General features: G+C 34.7%; 3 protein-coding genes across 4 annotated transcripts; 2 read left to right on the forward strand and 1 right to left on the reverse strand.

Annotated features, from left to right (window-relative positions):
• The first annotated feature begins 246 nt into the window (after positions 1 to 246).
• Positions 247 to 1,856, forward strand: LOC132279810 (probable E3 ubiquitin-protein ligase RHY1A). The gene is made up of 3 exons (XM_059781851.1): positions 247 to 1,043; positions 1,136 to 1,251; positions 1,431 to 1,856. Exons 1-3 carry the CDS (start codon positions 867 to 869, stop codon positions 1,723 to 1,725), a joined length of 588 nt encoding a protein of 195 aa, XP_059637834.1. The 5' UTR covers positions 247 to 866; the 3' UTR covers positions 1,726 to 1,856.
• A 9,101-nt stretch (positions 1,857 to 10,957) lies between these two features.
• On the forward strand, positions 10,958 to 14,571 carry LOC132279813 (uncharacterized). Its single transcript, XM_059781855.1, has 5 exons — positions 10,958 to 11,632; positions 12,539 to 13,369; positions 13,474 to 13,553; positions 13,649 to 13,720; positions 13,902 to 14,571. The coding sequence occupies exons 1-5, from the start codon at positions 11,300 to 11,302 to the stop codon at positions 14,260 to 14,262; spliced, it is 1,677 nt and encodes a 558-aa protein (XP_059637838.1). The 5' UTR covers positions 10,958 to 11,299; the 3' UTR covers positions 14,263 to 14,571.
• Positions 14,572 to 14,858: 287 nt separating this feature from the next.
• On the reverse strand, positions 14,859 to 22,719 carry LOC132279814 (uncharacterized). Of its 2 annotated transcripts, none has more exons than XM_059781856.1 (6): positions 22,475 to 22,719; positions 17,718 to 18,701; positions 17,179 to 17,352; positions 15,815 to 15,957; positions 15,268 to 15,378; positions 14,859 to 15,155 (listed from the first exon to the last, which is right to left on the reverse strand). In XM_059781856.1, the coding sequence occupies exons 1-6, from the start codon at positions 22,595 to 22,597 to the stop codon at positions 15,080 to 15,082; spliced, it is 1,611 nt and encodes a 536-aa protein (XP_059637839.1). In that variant the 5' UTR covers positions 22,598 to 22,719; the 3' UTR covers positions 14,859 to 15,079. The 2 variants fall into 2 exon arrangements, with proteins under 2 accessions (XP_059637839.1, XP_059637840.1); XM_059781857.1 differs by lacking the exon at positions 22,475 to 22,719 and adding an exon at positions 19,782 to 21,020.
• Between the last annotated feature and the right edge of the window lie 879 nt (positions 22,720 to 23,598).

Here is a 23,598-nt window from a genome sequence, read left to right on the forward strand (position 1 = left end):
ATACCAGAGTCTGTCATATCCTCAAATTTTTATATGGATAGAAATTACATGATTTTTATCGATCACAATTACGATATATATATATATATATAAATAAATATATTTAATTTATTTACTTTTTTATTTATGTATTATATTATAATCGATTAAGATCACATAATTTCAAATCATTTGATAATTTCTGGAGGGTCTTAGAATAAGTTAGACTATGAATTAAGCTTGTCATACCTAGCTAACTTCTCTAATAATTGAGAGAGAGAGAGCTATGAAGAATATGAGCTAGGTAGAGAAATGAATGAAGCTGAAAATGATAGAAGAAAGATATTGCACTACCAATCATCAAAGCGAGGGTCCCACCTTTGTCTGCCAATATTTCTAATACTATTTTCTCATAATATCAGTTCTCTCTTCTATGGCTGGAGTACTCAATCAATTCTAGAACCCTGTTAGGAGACTATTTTCTTGGTGTTCATCGTACTGCTATTATATATATTTATTTATTTATTTTCTTGGTGTTCATCGTACTGCTATTTTATATATTCTTGGTGTTCATCGTACTGCTATTATATTTATTTATTTATTTATTTTCTTGGTGTTCATCGTACTGCTATTTTATATATATATATATATTACTTATTATTGTTTCTTTGAATTAAGCTTGAATTAACAGAGAGATTGAGAGTAAGGATATATATATCTAAGAAGTTTTTTTTTTTTTTTTTTTAGTTAAGGGTATATCTAAGAAGTTGTTCCTATATATAAACAATACATATCCCTTAACATAAATATTGCACTATATATTGGTATTATATATATATATATATATAGATAGATAGATAGATTGATAGATCCCTATATATCGATCTATGGCTGGTATGCTTCCTGGCGTTGAATGTGCGAGAAGGAGGCGCTTCCATCAAAGTGGTGGCTGGTCAGATTTGCCTAGCACCTCCTCCGCCCATACCTTCACAAGGCGCTCCTCCTTTTGTCTCTATACAAGCAACCATGAATCTCACCTCAGCTCAACCTCAAGCTCCTCCCTGGTAAAATTATTGTATAATACAAATATTAAGAAAACTCACATATATACATATATATGTAATTCTAACATTTATAATTTGAACACATGAAACAGCAAAGAAGCACAATAAACCAGGTATTTGAGGATGACAAGCTAGGGGATGTGGCTAGAGAAGCCAGAGACAGATTGGATGAGAGGCTAAGAGCACAGAGGAAATCTGAAACCAAAAGGTACATCAATATATATCTTAATCTTATGCTTCTATCTGGCGCATGTTAGCAATGACATTATTACTTTTTATTCTAACATACGCCTTTGCAGTTGGTGATGCGAAATGAAACTAATTGATTAAGTATATACTTCCAAATTAATTGGTTGTTTTAAATTTGTTTTTATATTTGAAAATCAGGAAAAACAGCCTAGAAAACTTGAGGGGTGTGGTTGTGGAGGACATGGTGATCGGGGATTTGCAAACAGAGGTGTTTGGATTGAAGAAAAGTGGTTCAAAGAGGTTCATCAGTTGGGCTAAGTTAGGGTGGAAGGGTCCGGACCAAGAAGACTGTGTCATTTGCTTGGAACAATTCAAGTCCGGCGAGACCCTGGCGCACCTTCCGTGCGCCCACCGCTTCCATTCAAGGTGTTTGGTGCCATGGCTACAGAGCAATGCTCACTGCCCTTGTTGCAGAATGGGCATTTTGATTTAAGAATTTGTAACAACTTTCTTGCTGTTTAAGAGAATTGGTCTGCAATAATTTGTAAATATGGACTGTGCTTAATTTGGGAGAATTCTCCCCTTGAATCATATTTTAATGTAAATAATTTTGCATTCGGATTATTGGGTTGTCGAAAAATTACTGAGAAAGATGGAGAAAGGAAGAAAAATGTATGGATTCTGAAGCTTGTGCTTGTTTTTATGTTATTCATGCATATGTTTATTAAAAAAAACTATACATTTTCTGTTCAGATAATCAAGCAACTGAAAATTAACTCACACTCTATCCTTAGATTTTTTTTATTTTTTTATTTTTTTTTCAATTTGGAGAAAATGATCAACTACTGGTAATTATAAAAATGATGGAGCATTGCTTAAACATGCTGTAAAGTCGATTATTATCTATATATATCATCTTTTAATTTGTTTTGCTTCGAAAGGAGACCTATTCGATTACTTCATGTAAGTAGAGATCATGACCTCATCATGATTGGGTCATTATACACTCACATAAATATAGTCCTGTTCGAATGCTATGTCACAATACTGTATCTGAAGAAAACAAAATAACATATTTAGTAATATTTTGGAGTGTTTGCTCGAGTGTTATATGCTGTCATTTACATTTAATTAAAATATATATATAATAATAATATATTAAAAAAAATGGATGAGTTGGGCAAGCAAGTGATCATATCATCCACACTCAGAAATGATCACTCATATTGATTAGATGGTAAGTAATATAATAGTTAAACGTCTTTGCAGTGTCGTTATACATGATACAATATGATATGATCCCATACATATATATTTGGAGAGTTTTCCAAATGACACTAGTGTCCATTTTCGGTGTATTGTTGCACAATAGTCATGAATGATCCCAAGTCTATGATGCCTCCTGATGATCTGATCCCCAGTAGCTTCAAAGAAATAAGTGATTTCAGTTGCACCAGAGATCACCATCTTTCCTCTTTTGGAGCCCACCACAAGATTGGATTTCAAATAATGCACCACTCTTGTCTCTATGATACTGGTCCAAAAAACAGTTGTATTTTATGGATGTTTCAATTCTGACATACTATTGGTTTTGTCGTTTTGGAGGTACAATTATATGTCTAACGTTGCAAAAACTATCATCATCTTCGTCCTCACAATTATATCCATAATTAATTTTGATAATCCCAATTTATGGTTTATCTCTTGCCAATAATATGCCACCTTACCTTACCTATATGTATATTTATGTGTATAAAATCTAGATAGATATTGATGATATATTGTGCGAGGAAAAAGTAGGTCTATCAGTTCCAACATTTAGTGGGGATGTCCTTTTCTACTACTAATATGGATCATCACCTGATTAGTACTTGAGTCACTTGAACTTTTATTTTAATTAAGGATTAGAAAGCATTAGTGCGTGGGAAAACTAATAAGCATGTGATTAGTGGAAAGTGTCTTTCTTCTCATCATGTGTTTATTTTTTATTTTTTATTATTATTAAATTTAGATTCAAAGTTTGATCATATCCAAGAATTACTCGAGAAAGTTACGTCAAAAATTTATAATTTTGGAATATAATATTACGAAAATGATTGTATGAAAATTTATTGAAGAAAGAAAAATTATAGGTCAGGTTAGTCGAAACATCCGTAATAGCTGAATGCATTGATGTGGAGTCTATGTGTGTCGACTTTAAATGTTGGATGTTTTATTAGAAATGAAGTCTTTATTTAAACAAATTGTTTTTTGAAGTGTGAACACAATAATTACAAAATTCCTATTATTATAAAATAATATTGGTTTAACCTTATATAAGTAAAAAGTTGAAATTGCCTTCATTCAAATTTTGATAGGATTATTAAAATAATTATGCAAGGTATAGAGAAATTTAGTGGCTGGAAAGCCCTTTTTATAAGCATTTTAACTTGAAAATACACTCATCATGGGCTGTAATTTAGAATTCAAGTCTTTTAGGGACAAAATAAATGGGTAGACAAACTAAATATCAACCAAGGGGGGCTAAATAGATATATCATGCTCTACGAGGACATGAAATCAGAACGCATTTTCTTTTAGTTGTTGCCTTTTTTTTTATAACTTTTTCCTGAGCATTTTTTTTTAATTTTCTAAAGATTATCAAATTAAATTGATTTATTCACCGAAAATATATTTTTTGACGATAAACTTGATTCATTGATTGTTAGCATATACTTGTTTGGAGTATTAAATGAATAAAAAAAGGAGGTAAAAAATATAAGGTAGAGGAAATTTCATTCTTTATGGTACCATATTAACACTCCACCTTGTCACATTCACAAAGGATATTTTGCAACTTTTAAAAGCACATGGGTTTATTTGGTGAAAAAAATAACACGTATTTTGCAAATTTTTTAAAGTATTTGAAGTTTAAGTGCAATTTATTCTATTTTAAACATAATTATTGAGTCCGAGTGATTTTTCAGTAAGAGTCATTTTATTCATTTTCTAAAAATTAAATAAGCAAGTGAATGCAATATATTATGCAATAGTGTTTACATCATTTAAAATAAAAAAGAAATTATGAAAAAGGAAAGTTGAGAGAATTTATGTCGCGTGAGGAGACAGAATATTTGAGCGAAGGAAATTAATATTATTGTCCTCTTAAATAATAAAATCTAAAGTTTATGTGCTAGTTTAACATTGCTATTTTATAACACTCAAATTGAAAATCTTCTACCTAAGCAATCACCAATCCCATGCAATTTAAAAATCACTGGTTAGTACAAAATTAGCATAACTAATCAGATCGTTCAACTTGATGTTCCATATTAAACTCTCTCTATATTAGGGCTGCAACTCAGGCTGGTTGGGCGGGCTGGAGACTTAATTCGGGCTCAATCCATGTACAAAATCTTTTGCCCAAGCCCAGCCCAAGCCCGCCTAAAGCCCAATCCCAGCCCATAATTAACTTCTCCTACCCAAACCCGCCCATGAGCCCACGCCTTTGTATTCAGAATGTAAAAAATAAAAAATTAGTGCAGCTACAAGGACTCGAACAGCATTCCTCCAAGAAAAATCATAAACACACTACCAACTAAGCTATTATTGAAATAACATAGTTTTAAAATAAATATACCCTTTTCGGACTCGAGCTGGGCTTCGAGCTTTATATAATATCAACGTAAGCCCAGCCCAAATTTAATTCGGGCTCAGAATATCTAGCCCAAACCCAGACCTAGAACAGAAAAACACTGTCCAAGTCCTGAAAATTTCGAGCTGGGCTCGGGTAAATTCAGGCTAGCCCAGCTCGAGTTACAGCCCTACTCTATATATTGGCATCCTACCTCCTAATAGAGAGAAGATGCGTTGTAGTTAATGAAATATTTGCACTATAAAACCCTTCACATAATTATTCTAGATATTTATAAACTTTAGAAAATTTAAATTTTCTAGAATTCTCAACTTTCTCACCACTCTAGAATTGTTTTAAATTTCAATATGGGAAGCACACACAATATAGAATCCTCTTTAGCGCACATGTGGATTGTGTGACATAGGTTTTCAAATTTGTGACGGGATTATTTAATAATGCTTTTAAGTGTAGATAATTATTAATTAAAAAGAAAAAGGAGTAAACATAAAAATGAAAAAAAAAAAAAAAAAAGTTGTTAAAGTGAGCAAGTGAAAATCATGAAAGGTAAAAACGAAAAAAAGAAAAAAAGAAGAAAAAGAGTGTTAAGTCGGGAAGTGAAGATTGTGAAGGGTATATGTCATGGATTACTTTCTGTATTTCAATAGAGTAATGCTATTTTCTCCGATTATTAAAAAATCGACAAAATACGATTCCAACGTGTATGTCATTGTGTGGGCTAGCTATTTACAAATAGCATACAATCCCCTTTCTCCTTTCTTTTTCTTTTTATTCATCTCTGCACCAAAGCAATCAATCATGCATCATCTCTCTTCAACTCTAATCATGCCTGGATATTCAACAAGTTGATTTAACATACCCAAAAGTTGCTACTTTGATTTTTTTTTTTTCCTAGGCATAAAATTAAGCTGAAATTAAATAATTCTCTATACCACTCAAATAACGGATTCTTTAAAGAAATAAAAAAAAATACACATGATCAATGATCTCAAATTCAATCCAGGCATGTATTACCCAAATTCAATCCAGGAATTGTCTTCGATTCGATGTTGTTCAAGTTGATTTTGATATGATTGTTTGGGCCCCGGCCGGTGTTGACGGCGAGAATTGGGGCGATACATTGGTGTTGGAGGAAACATTGAGTACTCACCGGAGACATCACCAGCAGGTGCGGTAGAGTTGGAGACAACGAAGGCGAAGCCAAATCTGGGAGTGAAACTAATCTCCGGTAAGGTGAAAAAGATGAAGAATGTGAAAAAGGAAGAGATGATGGTGAAATTATTTTCAATTTAGTTTTATAGCCCAATTTTCAGTTTAGTTTTATAGACCTAATTGCTTCAGAACTGAATTTTCAGCCCTATATTTTTTTCAATGAGAGAGAAATTGGGATATATCTCTAAAATTTTGGGACAATTTCGCCGAGAGACGATGGATCTCTATCACCAACACGACTGGCATAGTAGTGGTGGCAGAGTAAATTGTGCAAGCAAGAGAGAACATTTTGTAGATATTATGTGGATTGTCACTTTAGTATTTTTTACTTGTGTCGGTTTCAAGTCGTTAAATGTATATGGTCAAAATTATCATTTTCTATTTCGATAACATGAAACTATCACAATTTCTGTACAATTTTCGAAATTGATTGCAACATGAAAACAAAGAGAGTGTTACAAAAGATGCAGGGAAAAAAAACCAAAAAATTGGGAGATCAAATCAACCGCCTTCTGTGTTTTATCAGTTCAATTAGTATTAATTGTTGAATGTATATAGTCAAAATTATCTCTTTGTTTCAAGTCGTTCATGTATATAGTCAAAATTATCATTTTCTATTTCGAGAACATGAAACTATCACAATTTCTGTACAATTTTCGAAATTGATTGCGACATGAAAACAAAGAGAGTGTTACAAAAGATGCAGGGAAAAAAAAACCAAAAAATCAGTTCAATTAGTATTAATTGTTGAAGAGAGAGTGAGACACTTGGTTCTTTTTTAAAATCTCACAAATTTGAGTTTGAATTGGAGTTCTTAAGTAGACTTCTAATTATAAAATTGTTCCTGATTAACCCCCCCCCCCCCCCCCCCCTCGAATTATAAAATTGTTCCTGATTAAAATAAAGATGAATAATATTTTAAAATTTCTCAGCCCCCCGCGGAAGATTAATTTCAGTAACATCCTCTGATGTGTGGGGAAATATCATAAATACATTTAAATTGTTAAAAATTGGACAAAAGATAATTTTATTCCTAATTTTTTAATTTTATTTATTTCAAAATATCAACTAACTAAAATGACCATTGATCCCTCATTTATTAATCCCACCTACCGCACTCCATCCAAATACACCATCTCTTTCTCTCTCTTCTTTTTCTCTCTTGGCAAATCACTTTCAAGCATTTGTTATATACTTGTATCTTTAAATTTGTTGTCTTATATTTGTAGAAATGTATAATTTGTGTACCTCTCTAATCTTCCTGTTCTTTACTTTCTAAAATTTGTTTTTAGCTTTTAGAGAAAAAACTCTTCTCGATTTGTTTTATTCATTTTTTTCACTGACGTGGTCTTAATTACTGTTGTTAGTTCTATCTATTTGCATACAACTCAAATTAAGGAGTTCAATTTGTTGTGTTGTTGTGAGTAAACTATGTACTTGTATTGTTTTTGGTGATTGGTAAGTTTTGGGTTGCAGAGAAACTTATTCATGGGATTCACGTGCCTATATGATGATGGACGTCAAATTTATCATCAGAGCTAAAATTGTAACTTACCGTATTTATGTTTTGGTTGCCAAAAAAATTCACGTGCTCTTCCTGGTTCTTTATTAAAGAATGGGAAAAAATCACATAATCCCCCTGTACTAATTTTTTCGATCAAAATGCCCCCACTAAAATTAAACACCCCCTGAACTAACAAAACCCATCAAGTTGCCCCAAAATGACAAAACTGCCCTTCTAAGTTAATTGTAAATTTAAAACTTATAATATTATTGTAAGATTACAAAAATACCCCTGAGTTGGTGGGTCTACTGTTCATCTCCATCTTCCTTTGATTTTACCATGGTTAGAGTTGTTTCAATAGCGTCCGTCTAAATCAACATCATGATGATCCGATGAGAAAAGCAGGTAGAACAGTCCATGAATGGCAATTTTGTTGTTGCAGATAACATCAGGAGTCTCACTGTTGACGTTGTTGATCCTGAGTGGGGCCGACGCATGCGCCACCAGATTCTTCCCCTCTTTCATGGTGGGCAACTCTGTCAACGGTGGCAACCTCTCCAAATCAGAAGCGGTGAGCAACATGTTGGGCACAATGTGGAACCTCAAATTGCGAAAGTAGATATTGAAATTACCAAAATTATGGAGGGAAGCATCGTCGAGAGCGAACAACATCATGTTATGAAGGCCTTCTAGTTGATAATAGTCTACCTGTAGCACTACACTCAGCCTGCCATAACCGCCCGCCTGCAGACACCATCGCATCGTTAGCATCATCACCATGGAAAGGAATATCTCTGGGTACTGCTCAATATTCGGTAGCGGCTACGGATAATCTACCAAAAACTACGAGCACTGTGGGACCATGAATCCTTCTGTGATTGAGATCGAGATCATGAAGTAAAAGACGGACGCTATTGAAACAGCTCTAGCCACCTACCACTCACCACCACTCATCTTCTATCTCACCAGTATAGTTGGTACAATTGACGGTGATTACGTGGGGCTCACCTTGTTTATTCCCTTTCTGGACCAATATGACATCGTTCTCTATCGGCAAACCCATTTTGGAAACGCCGGCGATAAGAATTGACGGAATTTCAACCAGAATCGATGAGTTGGGGTGTCCTTCGGCGGCGAATATTCAGGCGAAGACAGAGTCCGATCAATTTGGAGTGTTTCTAGCTACTTACAAGAGGAGCACACAGAGCAAAAATGTTGCCGAAGTCGCACAAGGAGGTCCAAATCAAAATTTTAACTTGACTGGGTTGGTGATTGTGGCAACGCCGCCGCAGAAGAAAGTGTTCACAACAATACTTTGGTTCTTACCTTGCTGGCGATGAAGTTGTCAAATTCGTCCTCGAGCTTCTGTTGCAACTCATCGGAGTCGGTGTCGACGGAGAGGACGATGGCACCCCAATCGGCGCCGTAGAGAACGGAGGTAGGGCGGACGTGGAGGAGGATCACACCGTCCCTGGGGCGGAGGTAGTTCTGTACCTCCCTCTTGACAGCAAAGGCACTCTCGTTGCTAAGGTCGACGATGATGGTGATGCGGCAGTGGGCTCCGACGGTGGAGAGGGGGAATTTAGGGGAAAATAGCTGGTGCTTGAAATCAAAAGGAATATGGAGATGAACAGTAGACCCACCAACTCAGGGGTATTTTTGTAATCTTACAATAATATTATAAGTTTTAAATTTACAATTAACTTAGAAGGGCAGTTTTGTCATTTCGGGGCAACTTGATGGGTTTTGTTAGTTCAGGGGGTGTTTAATTTTAGTGGGGGCATTTTGATCGAAAAAATTAGTACAGGGGGTTATGTGATTTTTCCCCTTAAATAATTGAACAAAGTCATAAATGTCTCCCAAGGCAAAGAAATTATGTGCTTTTCTATTCATTGTATGCAATTGTTTTTAAGTTTTTCAATTCTTTTAGGACAAATTGTAAAAAATTCTCGTTGACTATTACTCATTTGTAAGAAACTTTTCTTGTGAATGTTTTTGGCAAGAAAACTCCCTCAACTATTAGGAGGGGTTGATTTAACTTACCTTCGTATAACAATTTTGTGAGACAGTTTTTTCTGACCAAATTACCCTTATATCTGGGTCAATAGCTTCTGTTAGGTCTTCACCACATGAGAAGAAAAAAAAAAATTTGGGTTTTCTCCCTCACTTTCTAAAAATTGTGTAAGAAAAGAGAGAGCAATATATAAAAAACAATACACAGAGAGGGAGTTCCAAAAATCAACCAAAATAAATTATTTTTTCATTAACTTAGGTCCATTCATCTTTTGTTCCTTAGTGAACATTGACAAACCAAGGTCTAATATATATTTACCATGCTTCTTTGGAAAGATGATCCAGTGATTCATCAATTTCCTGCAATAAGTTAATGTTCCTGTGTGAAAAAATAATTTTTCTGGGAACTATGGATCCCTAACTTATGAAAATAGTTCTGCTTCAGAATTCAACGCGAATACAAGGACACTAGAACATCCATGAGGTTTCTGAGAAACCATTGTGGTCATAATCATCTTTATAATTGTCATGATTATGATTTCACACTGACTATACTTGAGAATAAAATACTTACATACCAGATACATAATTTACTTTTTTATACTTTGGCAAAATGACCTCACATGCCTGTAATATATTGATATGATGATTCGTTTTGCTTGTGCAGGTTGTGAGTCCACAGTGGCTGTTAGTGGCGAGATTTGATCCAAAACCAATTGAATCGAGAGAGAGAGAGAGAGAGAGAGAGATTTCGGCGAGTCCCAATGGTTCCTCTAAAGATTTTATGTAAGTAATGAAAAAATAATTTATTTTGGTTGATTTATGGAACTTCCTCTTTGTGTATTATATATATATATATATTGCTCTCTCTTTTCTTACACAATTCTTCGGGAGTGAGGGAGAAGACCCAATTTTTATTTATTTTTTTTCACAGTGGTGAAGACCCAACAGAAGCTACTAACCCAAATGTATAGATAATTTGGTCAAAAAAAATTGTCTCAAGATTGTTAAGCAAAGGTAAGTTAAATCAACCCCTCATAATTGAGCGAGTTTCTTACCAAAAATATTCATGAGGGAGTTTCTTACAAATAGGTAATAATCAAGAAGGTTTTTTACAATTTGCCCTTTCTTTTATAAGATTCGTTGTATCTGATTGTTTAATCAAATGCATAGCTTATCAAAGAAATGTCATTTTAATCATCAAACAATATTTTAGTGAGTTAACACAAAGTCAAATGGATAATAATATCTTTTTATATTTAAAAGTGGTGAGACACAATTTAAAAGTAACTTTTAAAGTATAAGTGAAAAGTAGACCAAACGTTTGTAACGTGAGTGATAATAATTTTTTGTCTAACCTCTTTCATTTTTTTATTTTTTATTTTATTTTATTTTATTGTCTTAAAAAACTTTTATGGTTTAAAGTGCTTCTAAAACCTTCCAAAAGCTGTCAAACACTTACCTTTATATAAAATGAAAATTCCAAATTCAAAATGTAACGGCTAGTTTCAAACTTTCAAGTGACCGTTAATAACCCTCAAAATTCTAGGTATTGAATAAGTGCCTCCGATTGAAAAACCACCCCCGAATCAAATTTTGAAGGGAAAAAGATATTAAAAAAAAAAATTTCGAAGCACGCAGCTCCAGCAAATAGTTCCTCAGTACACTGATCAATTCACTGCAAGAAATCAAAGGTAGCTCAAAATGGTGTACACATACACACCAACATACTACACTTCACTCCATGACTCGATCACCTCTCTATGCAAAAACATCCTCCCTTTCTCCTTCAAGAAGCGGCGGTTGCCGGCTATCGTGGCTGCCGAGCAGAGGCTCTCGAAGCAACAATCTGACAACCTGAAATGGCAACAAGATTCATTCCATCAGATCCTCAACTTGATGGGTCTCTGCAAAGAGGGTATTTTGCCAGAAACGGAGGTCTCTGCCTTTCGGTCTCATCTGCTCGAAACCCTCATCGCCTCGCCACTTGATCACGAACATCAAGCGATCCTAAGAGACAAGTTGATCTTTTTGCAGGTGGGTCCTTGACGGGTTTTTGATTTAATTTCACAAGTTGGACTAGATTGTGAAAATATCAACTGGGTTTGTAATTTTATTGCACAAATAGCTCTTCTTGCATGTGATATTTTAGTGGATAATTGATTTATCGTATATATTACATTGGGTTTCTGAAAATTTTACTTTTGTAAGTATAAAATTGATTATTTTTGGGAAATTATAAGCGCCTTTTGTATTATCATCAACTGGGTATGTAATTTTATTGCACAAAAAGCTCTTCTTTCAGGTGAATTTTTAGTGGCAATTGATTTATTGCATATATTACATTGGGTTTCTGAAAATTTTACTTTTGTAGCATAAATTTGATTGTTTTTGGGAAATTATAAGCACCTCCTGTATTATCATTAACTGGGTATGTAATTTTATTGCACAAAAAGCTCTTCTTTCAGGTGAATTTTTAGTGGGTAATTGATTTATCGCATAAATTACATTGAATTTGTGAAAAATTTGTACTTTTGTAGCATAAAATTGATAAAAACTGTGAAATTATAGAACCTTTTTTTTATTATCGTCAACTGTGTATGTGATGTTATTGCACAAAAAGCCCTTCTTTCAGCTAATTTTAAGTGGGTAATCGATTTATCGCATAAATTACCTTGAGTTTGTGAAAATATATATAAATAATAGACCTTTTGTTGCATAAAATCGATTATTTTTGTGGAATTTTAAGTACCCTTTTTGTTATCATCAACTGGGTATGTAATTTTATTGCACAAAAAACCCTTCTTGCAGGTGAATTTTTAATGGGCAATTGATTTATCGCATAAACTACATTGGGTTTGTGAAAATTTGTACTTACTGTAGCATAAAATCGATTACTTTTGGGAAAATTTGAAACACCCTTTTGATTGTTCTTTCACATAGGAGTTGTTGTACGCGAAATGTATATCAGAGGATGAGTATCACTCCTCCAAGAGGCCTTTGTTACAGAGACTCGCTGTTCAAGGAGCTGAGATTGAGGCCAGGGATGTGATTGTTGCAGCAAAAAAACAGGGTTCTGATGAGGAGTGGTCTGTTATTGATCTCAAGGATGAGAAATGCTTGCTGAGCAAAGAGAGCTCAAATTCGAACAACAAATCAAAACATGGTTCAGCCTTGAAGCAAATCAAAGGAGCTGCATCTGTATTTAGCTTTTCATCGTCTCACAAAAATGAAAAATTCAAGCAAAGTTTTGGTCCAATTGATCCAAACTTTACTTCCTCTGGCTCCTCAAGGAATGAATTGGGACTATCTAAAGAAAACCCCTTTTGGAATAGTGCGAACATGAGAGAGAACCAAAGTGAAACTCCATCCATTCTCATGTCGGAGAGCTTGCCACCGGAGTCCATGAAGGTCGAGAATCAAAGTGGCGGTGGTGATAAGCCAAAGAAGAAATCATCATTTAAGACTCTGTTTCACAGAGAGCAGAAAGAGGAGGAGGGACAAGGGTGTGATGACCATGGATCATCAGAGTTTGAGGAAAGAGTAACAAAATCAGGAAAGAAACAATGGGGATTTGATGGGTTCAAGAAATGGAAGAAAAGTGATTCAGAGGATGAAACAGCTCCTCTACCACTTAGTGAAAGATCAGATAGTGAAGCATATTCGGGTTCGTACCGTCTTGTCTCAAGTCCAGTTGGGGAGGGTCCAGACACCAAGCAAATTAAGAGGAAGTTGCATTCCAATGGTGCATCATCAGATTTTTTCATTGATAAGGTTCACATTGCATACTAGCATCATATTTTGTTCACAGTGACTAGAACTTCAAATTTTGATTTATAAAGACGAGGCTAATTTTCAAGCTCAATTTTGTGTTGTAGGTTTTGGGTGAGAAGATAAAGAAGGAGCTTTCGCGAATTCAAACAGAACTAAATGCTACAAACCCAAATCTTCAGTTCTCGTAAGCATTTTTATCGAACCCACATTTTGATTTATTTGTTTGCTTAATATGATCGACATTTTGACAGTTCATGGTTGTTCATTTCTGCAATTCAGGAATGATCAGATTGAAGCAATTTCTACTAGGCTTCCAGTTGACAAGGCTGACTTGAAAAAGTTCTTTCCTAAGTAAGGCAACATCCATTTTTTAAAAAATTTCTTCTATCTTCTCATTCAGTTCATTAAGATTTGGTTGTTATTATGATGATCTGACGAGAACTAAAATGAAAAACCAATAATTTAACATAGTCAATAAGCTAAAGGGTCACTTGTTTATCTATTTTCATCTTTTGAACTTTTTTCTTTTTAGGTCATGGTGTGATAGATATGGTGATGTTGTGTTGGATGTGGTGAAAAAAGAATTCAAGGACCATGTTGGAGAAATGGGGAGTTTGCGCGACGCTGCCAGAGAGAAGCACAGCAGCTCAAAAAGATGGACTACATTCGATGATGACGAGAACTGTCACCCAAATCTCTTTGCTCCTCAGGATCATCATCCATTCCCAATGAAGCAAACAAAGTTCACTCCTTCGAAGGAAGATCACAGCTTAAAAAATAAGCCCTTATTCCATGAGTGTGATGACGCCAAGCCGAGACCTGAATCAGCCTTTTGTTATGACCAGAACCCCTTCTGGAGTCCAAGGCACCACGGTTCTTCTATGCTTGGTTAGATGAAACCATATTCTATCACTAGTAAAGTTTATCTGTCTTGAACAGACAAGACTTGTGTTTCTTTCTCATTCAAAATAGATATTTGTTGTAGATGAATGAATGCTTTTGGATTGAGCTATGAAGAATATTGTTCTTCAAGTAATTTGTTACAATTCTCACTTTCACTTTCTTTATTTCCCATGGGATTTACTCCGTATGTGCAACGAAGCTAAGAGTTTGGTGTGATGCAACAACAGCAGGCCACCGTTTCCCAGCCAATCACAACCCGAAACACTAAATATAGTCCTGTTTCCCAGCCAATCACAACCCGAAACACTAAATATAGTCCTGATGCATCTAATAATTTTCTCGTCTTGTAAGTGCAATTTGGACTAGCAAGACACTGACACAGGAGGTCACCGTGCAGCTTTGACATGAAAACGTACAAGAATACACTTCTAAAAACTTCAGAACATGTTTCATCGCTGTACTTGGGACAATTGGCATCTCCACAGAATACAGGAATAATAGTTGCATTTGTTCTACACAGTCAAGCCTCTCATTGGATCCAATGAATTTGACTAATCACGTGTGATACATTTAATGTGATACGAAATTATACAAAATAAATATAGGCTCTGGGCCAGTAAAATCTCATTTCTGGAAATTGTTATATTAGAGTTTACAAGACTGATCTGTGAAGAAAAAAGGTATGTTATCAACCTCGAAATTTGGATACATATGTGGAATACAGGTAGGAAGATATTTCGGAAAACATAAATACAGCATCCCGAGAGCAAAATTGCCTTATTTACGTGTATATTTACAACTTGTGAATCAAAGAGAAGGGGTTTCTGAGTTTGAGACGGAACCCTCTATCTCACGGACATCACCTCGGCAGAGTGGGCACACCCTGTTAAGAATGACCGGAAAAAAGTCACTACAGACCAATAATAAAAGAAAAGAAAATATATTTAAAAAAAAGGGGAAAAAATCGAAGAAGCGGACAGAAGTTATCATGATACCCATGTATCTCTTTCAGCCATTTATCAACGCATGACATGTGATACTCATGGTGGCAGGGAAGAACTCGTATTTTATCCCCTTCCTCATACTCAGCGAGGCAAATGTAACACCTACAGATAAGATCGTTAAACAAGGTAAATCAAAATGGTAATTTGAACTGCCGACTTCATATTTGATTAATGACATCTAGGCCAGCAGGCCATTATCCATTCTGGTCCTTCCTAGACAGAACGCTGGAAGGGACAAGAGACAGACCCAAGTTTTTGCAAAATTTTGCACGAAGTGGTCACTTCCAAACTCAAGCAATGACTCCTGAGCACTATATATTGACAAATGTTTACATATTGGAATAAGATGTAACTGTAGTAGTTAACTGCCAGTCACTAGTTGCTAGATACATACTCAAATATTGTTGGCTTGACCAAGACACAAACACATGAACATGTTTCAGGCATCATGGAAAGAATCTCATATTTATATATAACAATTCAGTAAGTGCTAATCCATTAATTGTCTAATCTGCTAGTGGAATGAGAAAAAACCTACTGTCCAATATCATCCGCATTGTCAGCAGTGTCTGGCTTTCTGTGACTCTTAACAGGAAAAGAGTCAACAACGGACTCTGGAGCTGGAAGCGAGACCATTGACAAGGAAAGTGACACAGGTTGACGATGAATTTCATCCAACACCTGCAGATCACACATTATTAATTTAGCACCTTTGGAGGCAAAATTAAATTTAGATAATATCGAATTCTAGTACCCCCCCAACATGAGAATGAACAATCAATGAATTACGTCTCCAGAACTATATACCAAATCTCCCTTGATCCTGTCCCTTTATCTAGAAATTTACAAATTATTTTGGGACAAGCATGGAAGAATATTATGGATTGGAATTGCAATTTAAATTGAAATACATATGACATCATAAAAAAAAATGAAAAAGAAATTTTTTTACTACGGCAAGAAATAAAAAAATAAAAAATTCTATTGATCAGTTAAGTATTTTTATCCTAATAATAATAATAATAATAATAAAACTACATTGTAAATGCCTAGCTATTTATTCTTATATGTTTGCTCACACTTCAAAGGCACTATTGGTGTTCTCAGAGAGTAAACAGGTTTACAAGAAAAAATTAAAAAATCATGTTTGTGTTATTGTTAACAAATAAAAGTTCTAAAGAATACCATAAAACTCTACAATGCAACTAAGCCTCAAGATATGATTTGATTGGAAATATTGACAATATATCATTTGTAAATACTTGCACAACTCCATGAACAGAGTAATTTAATTGAACATGCATAATTTAATTGACCATGCACCATTATTAGAGTAAGATGCTCCACTCTGAACAGCACTCATTTGCCTAAATGCTGTGTATAGTTTGGCTAAAGAATATAGCGTGACAATGTAAGCTAAACTCAAGTTTCTTACATTATGGTCACTAGTGCCAATAAGGTAATGCTTAGAGAATTCAGAATAGACGTCATCTAGTTTATTAAGCATATTGCTAAGATATGTGTAGTAACAAGCGCATTGGAAACCTGCAACCTATGTCCTCATTCATCTGAGAAACAACGAAGCCCTCTCTAACAGAATTGAAACTTGAATCAACAAGAAATGATAGAGCATTAAAAAAAAAAAAAAAAATTCAAATTATGATACCATCAACTCCTATTCTTCAAATATGCAACCACTCTGAAAAATAAACTCTATAACGGACATTGCTAGGGAATAAGTCCAACAAGATGAATGAAAAATAAATAGGAGCCATACAGTGAACTTGATGATTTAGACATGAATCTACAAATAATCAAGTCTAATGGGGTATACCCAGTGAAATAGTACAACATAGTTCGCACAAGCCAAACGAAGCATTCCAATTGAATAGGCAGAATTACCTCAAACAATGCTTCAGCAAGCATGACAATTCGTGAAATACTTGCTCGAGTACTAGACTCATCGGCCATCAATATAGACTCACATGAGCAAGTGCCATCAGGGTGAAGCCCTGACGGACAAATGGTAGTACGCCGATCATTTCCATCAAGGCTACCACGAAGTCTCTCCCAGATCTGCAAAAGAGTTATGCAGCAAGGAAACAATTAGCCCTCAAGGCAGAAAATGAATATATATATAGCTTCCACTGGCCCATCACAACAGCCAAATAGACAATATCACATATTGTAATGTATATTTATGATATAATAATTGGCTTTAAAAAACATTATTGATGTACAGGCAAATATATTAATTATGTATGAAAATGGCTGTCAGTACTACCATATGCAGATACAAAACACCAAGGTTCCAAAGTAATGTAGCATATAAGCTAAAGCATAATATTCAGTATTATATGCATGCTGACTTCATTTGGAACAATTCTCAAAGTTTTTAAAGAAGATGTGCATTAGCCAGGAGAGAGAATCTAAGAAACCACCTCAGATCTTGAGTGCCATCGTCGTTCATTCACATTGTGAGTTCTACTGCCCAGATATCCAGAATCACCTCCAACCCCATCATCAAAGAAATCACCACTAAAATCAAGCAGCCATCTGTCATGAGATTCTAGATCATCGGAATCATCAGCTGAAGAAAGTAAGGTTCTGGAATCGCTATGCCTTCTAGAACTGCGTCTTGAAAAAGCATCCCAGAACAGTCTTCTACTATTCCTTCTTGCTTCACGACTACTTATGTCAGCAGCGCTACTAGACAAAATGTTGGAAGATATGCTCACCACATCAACTTGAAGTACACTTCCACTTCTCTGGCCTCGTTCCCTGTCTGGCACAAGGAATCCTACACCTGAAGGCATTGACTCTGGAAGAGTATCATTTCTTAGCGAGTGGAAAGTTACTGATGAATCAGAAACAGCAGGACGAGAACTGGAATCAGAATTATGGATGGACATCACTTCGCTCACACGATTTTCATTGATAATTCCATTTGAAGTTGAATCCCCAAGCTCTCTAGGAGATGAACTGCTTTGATGTACCTCTGAACGTATCCGTGATACATCCTTGTTCATCATTCTATTAACACCATTAACATCATTTATGATGGCCCTCCCATTTGCACTAATTGTATCTGAAGATGACCGATCTTCATATGAAGTACTAGCTGTGTCACTGTTTCTATAATTGACATTTAACTGATGATACGGAACTAATTCCTTACTTTCAAACAAGCATTTCCCCTGGTTACTTGGTTCAACCTTGCTCAAACCATCTTCAGAAGAGGAATCCTCACTAGCAGCACGCCTAGTACTTTCAGACGAGCCTCCGCTATCAGCTTTAGGACTTGTAAATACAGTTCCTGTATCAGAGGTCAAAGAAGTATCCTTTGTAGGGCTTTGGAGCTCGTCAACAACTGGATCGCTGTGTTCCACAGAATTTACCAGTAACTCAGCTGGATCATCATCCATCTACACAAAATGAACCTCAGTCAGTCGAGGCATTAGTCTCAGTTCATAACTTGGAAAATCTGATGCTAAATAAACTATTTAGTATTACAGAAGTCATATCAACGCACAAAAAGAGAGAAAAAGAACAAGAGAGGAGGGGGACCTGTCCCACGACTCGTAAAAAAATTTGTCAACATAGTTCGTAGCATTGATTACTTGTTTCAAAAGTAAAGGTTGAGGGGCAATTTGACTTATAAAAAATAAAAAATAAAAGGGTTGAGGGGCAATTTGCGAATCCTAAGAAGTAATTCCAATCAGGTTCTATCTTTGTACTATCTGTTAAACAATAAATCAAACCCAGTTGATTAAAGAAAAGGCTTGTTTCATCCCTGATTCCTATGAAAACATGAACTATTTATGAAATAAATGATTCTATCAATCACACGCAACAGAAAAGTGGTCAAGCTCAGTCGACCTGATTCTTGGACTCCCCAATCCCTGAACAACTCAGACTTTAGATTTCAATTGATCCTATGAAAACCTGTCACATGGAAACTGATATTTCCACTCACGTACCTATGTCGACGCGCACAACATGGATATGGGTAAAGGATATGAGTCTGACACACGAACTGAAATCGGGCATCCCAATCCTTCACATGACATGATTGAAGAAGAAGAAACAACTCAAATTTTAAAAGCAGAGATGAGTTTTTTTATATATGAGATAGATAGAAACTTTTTCTTTCTCCAAATCCCATTTAGTTTGAATAATAATAGAGTAAATTCTTACAAAACGAAAACACTAAACATTACAGTACAATAAAACATATAATGTATTTAATGCGACACATATCCCTATATCCCAAAATGTTTACAGAAATAACATAATACAATGTTACTTATCCAAGAAGTAAAGCAGCCAGTTGCCAGAGGATGTAGATCAAGTCCTCAATTCAGTAAAAGCACAATCAGTTTCTTTAACAGAAGCAACAACCAAAAGGTCCAAAAGATTTGACCCAACTATCAAAAAAGAGTAAAGTAATGAATACAAATTAAGATGTAAATCAGGTGGTTAAGATAGTGCCACCTCAATACAACCTCATTGACTGGAGATTCATCAAAGTCCTCTGATGCTTTACCGCCCCTCCATTAATGGATCATTCCATAAAGCATGACTTACTGCAATTGAAATGGTCATTTGAATCCCCAATTGGGGTGGAGATCCATAGAGCTTGAAGGGGGTCCAATAGATTTCAAAACTTTTCTTATTTCTAATTTGCATATCTAGCGTTTGAAATAAATAGGTGCCTTCACTCCCATGATAATATATATATCTACTATATCTATTCAATTTAAAATAAACTCACTCCTAGAGGAAATCCAATCAGCACTGCTTATATTCAAAATAAGCACTCGATGAAAGTGAGAAAAGAACAAGCCATAACTTTTTCAAAATCATGGATAGCACTACTTACACTTGCTACCCCTTATTGGTCGATTAAGAAGGCTGATTTACTTTAGCTAGGAAGCCATCTCTTGAAGGACAAATATGAAAGGTTCCCTCAATAAAGTTCAACGATCTTTTACTAGAACGAACCCTAAAATCTAAGTAAAGAAGACAGTTTAAGACCTCTATAAAAAAAAAATGTTCACTCAAAAATTATTGTATATCCTTTTATTTTCATAAGAAATGGTTTATTTGCTTCAAAACAGCAAGTAGTAGTTAACCATCTGATTTCAGTCAGGCCAGAAACAACAAAAATCCAGGCAATCGACTATATTTATCTTAAAATAGACAAATATAAGTTAAAATTTTCATATTTTTAGCCATTATTTGAAACCCTCAAAATACAAACAAATTTATTTTTTTGAAAGCTTGCCTGTAACAATTTTTATCTCACCCCAGATCCAAATACTCTCCATTCCATAAATATAACTCAGTAGTAATCCATTATCCTAGGGCCATTTCTGATTTGAATGAATCCCCTTCTTCAGAACATTCATAACCACATTAGTGCAAATATGATAGTCCATCAACCCCAATGCACTCTCATTTTCAAGTCATAGCTTCAATACAAAGAAAGGTGAAAAGAACAGTTCCCATATTAGATCCAAGCTTGAAAGCATAGTCCTGCCAACAGGCCGCATAGTCCTGCGAACAGGCCGGTTCACAACAGGAATGGAATGCCCCATCGCCAAGTCTCACCAATTTATCGGTGAGACTCAAATTCCCTATTGAACCAGTCATTCTCAGATGAATTGGACAGTTCGGCCAAGAAATGACCCGTTCCACCAGTTCATGCAGGCTGAGCGCTTACAGCATCACGGCCGTCGAGTGCTGGTTCAGAACAAAGTGCCTGGCAAGATTTGAGCCATAACCAAGTTATAGGAAGAGCAAGCACTCTACCACTCAACAAAGATTTTTATTTTTCATTTTTGTTATCTTTAGGAAGAGTAATGCTATCGAGTGGACCACCTCATGACAAAGAACCATGAGCTCTCCATATTTTACAACTGGATTGAAAGAAATATTAAATGATTCATTTGACTTTTCACATATCTCATATAACCGTCTCAATCTAGTAGTCAAATATGGAGAGCTCAAGACTATTGTCATGAGAGAGTTCTCTTAATAGCATTCTCTTTTATTTAATCAATGAAAACGACAGTTATTCAATATTGCTAACAATCATAATCACATATAAATAGGCTTATTTTATATGTACAACACCATTTTTTTCTAATTTATTTTCTAATTCTCACATGCTATATATATAGTATAAATTTTCATTTATTTCAGGCTTAAATATATTATTATAATAATCAATTTAGTAAAAATTATGATTACTAAGCATTTTAAATAATGACAATAACGTAGAATTCATAAATAAGTCACTATTTGTGTTAAATGGTCTTCATAATTTCAATAAAAAAATATTTTTATTGAATTATGTTGTAAGAAGTAGCATATAGGTGCAACCAATTCCCTTACCTTTCGCCCATACATGCCCGAGTTTGTTATATCGTGAACGCGAACAATCCTTCAAATATAAGAAAGAAAGAGGGAAAAAACCTGCATATAATTCTTTTTTCTGATGAAGAATATTATCTCAGACGACATGGTTTCCAATAGGTTCAACCAAATAGGCCCCCACAAAGTATATGAAGAGCGCTTAGAAGTCAACTTAAAACGTAATTTATAAGATCTTATTTGTGGAAAAACTCCTATGTGACTTAATGGCTTTGAGGGCATCAATATTCGTATCTCATTGCATGATTGGTAAGAACCGTCTTTGGAACTTATCACATTAAGCTGGTGTCAATTTTCACCCCATTAATCCAGTAAATTCAAGACACCATCTGAAAAATCCCAAAGCTTTTGATCCCTTAACATTGATTGTTTTTATTGGGAGGCACAGATTGAACTACATGGAAATCCATCCATCAATCAGATGACCCAAATAGTCAAAATTTCATTTCCTTCCCTCCCCGCCATCTAATTACAAATTCATTGTTATGAACGCCACGAAATTCAATTCAACACATTCAATAACAAAAGGAATAAAAAAGCCAATAATGCCAAACATTTCAAAATCAGAACCATTTTTCCCTAAATCGAATCGATCCTATGCACCAATTGATCAATCTCAGTAAAATATACACGCAAACACAAAATGGGGATTAAAAATAGGAACAGGAAAATGGGTGTAAAGAAACATAGATGAATGTGAAAGGATAAATTAGGTTTTCAATCTATTATATGTGGATCGTGATGATGATCTGATAGATACCTCGATGGGTGATTGAGAGGTGGAGCCACCGCATATGAGAAGAGAGGAGAGGGTGCGTTTGGTGCGGGTGGCTCGTGGGGGGCGAGGAGGGCGCGAGCCCAAGCGACTGTTGCTCGAACCCATCAAAGAGCCCTTTTTGTGTAAGAAGAGAAATATATATAGAAAGAGAGAAAAAGTTAGAGAGAGAGAGAAATTAGGAAGAGAGGCCGAGAGATGATGGAGGCATAGGCAGCTCAGAGAGGAGACGGGTCACTATTCAATTATTTGAAGCTTTCGTGTCATTATTTCGTGCTTGGGTCGCACCGGACACTTCTTAGACATGTTTGGTAATTGTTTTTATTTTATAAACCTAATTAAATAATAAAATCATGTTTGATACTAACATTTAGGGATTCACGGTTCAATTAAGAATTTTTTAAAATCAAATCAAAACATTTGATCGAATGAATCAAATTATAAAAAATCGGGAATTTTTTTTTTTTTTTTTTTTTAAAAAAAAAAAAGAAAAAGTATTCATATTTCAAAATTTACATGCACAACTAAAAACTATCTAGATGAGTCCACATATATATATATATATATTTTACTATAGGCAATTTTAGCCAACAAAAAAAATAAAAATAAAAAAATTATTACTAGTATCAGCCCACCCAATAAATTTTAGCCCGTCCCGTCAACAATTCTTGCATCCACCGTTGCATAAACCAAGTTAACAACATAACTTTTAATTCATTCTTCTATATTACTTATGGAAGTGAAGTGAATAAATTCAAAATTGTTAATAACCTAATACATTTAGAATTACTAATTCAATAACAAACAATCATATACAATTCAAAATTCAGCCACTATAAAAATAATAATAATAATAATAATAATAATAATCTAATAAATTGATAAGACCTAAAAGAATCAGCCACTATAAAAATAAAAATAAAAATCATCTAATAAATTGATAAGAACTAAGAGAATTAAGAGTGGACTATAGGATTGATAGTTGTTATAAACTCCTAAATGATTTGGATTGTATGATTATATTATATTATATATATAGTATAATTTAACATATATCTATATCTATACTATTATTAAATGTGCTAAGAATTTCAGTGTTTTAGTATTTC

The sequence above is a fragment of the Cornus florida genome, unplaced genomic scaffold, assembly GCF_030987335.1.
Source record: "Cornus florida cultivar Cherokee Brave unplaced genomic scaffold, ASM3098733v1 CherokeeBrave_3.0.0_Hap2_Chr10, whole genome shotgun sequence".
In the NCBI taxonomy this organism is placed as follows: Eukaryota; Viridiplantae; Streptophyta; class Magnoliopsida; order Cornales; family Cornaceae; genus Cornus; species Cornus florida.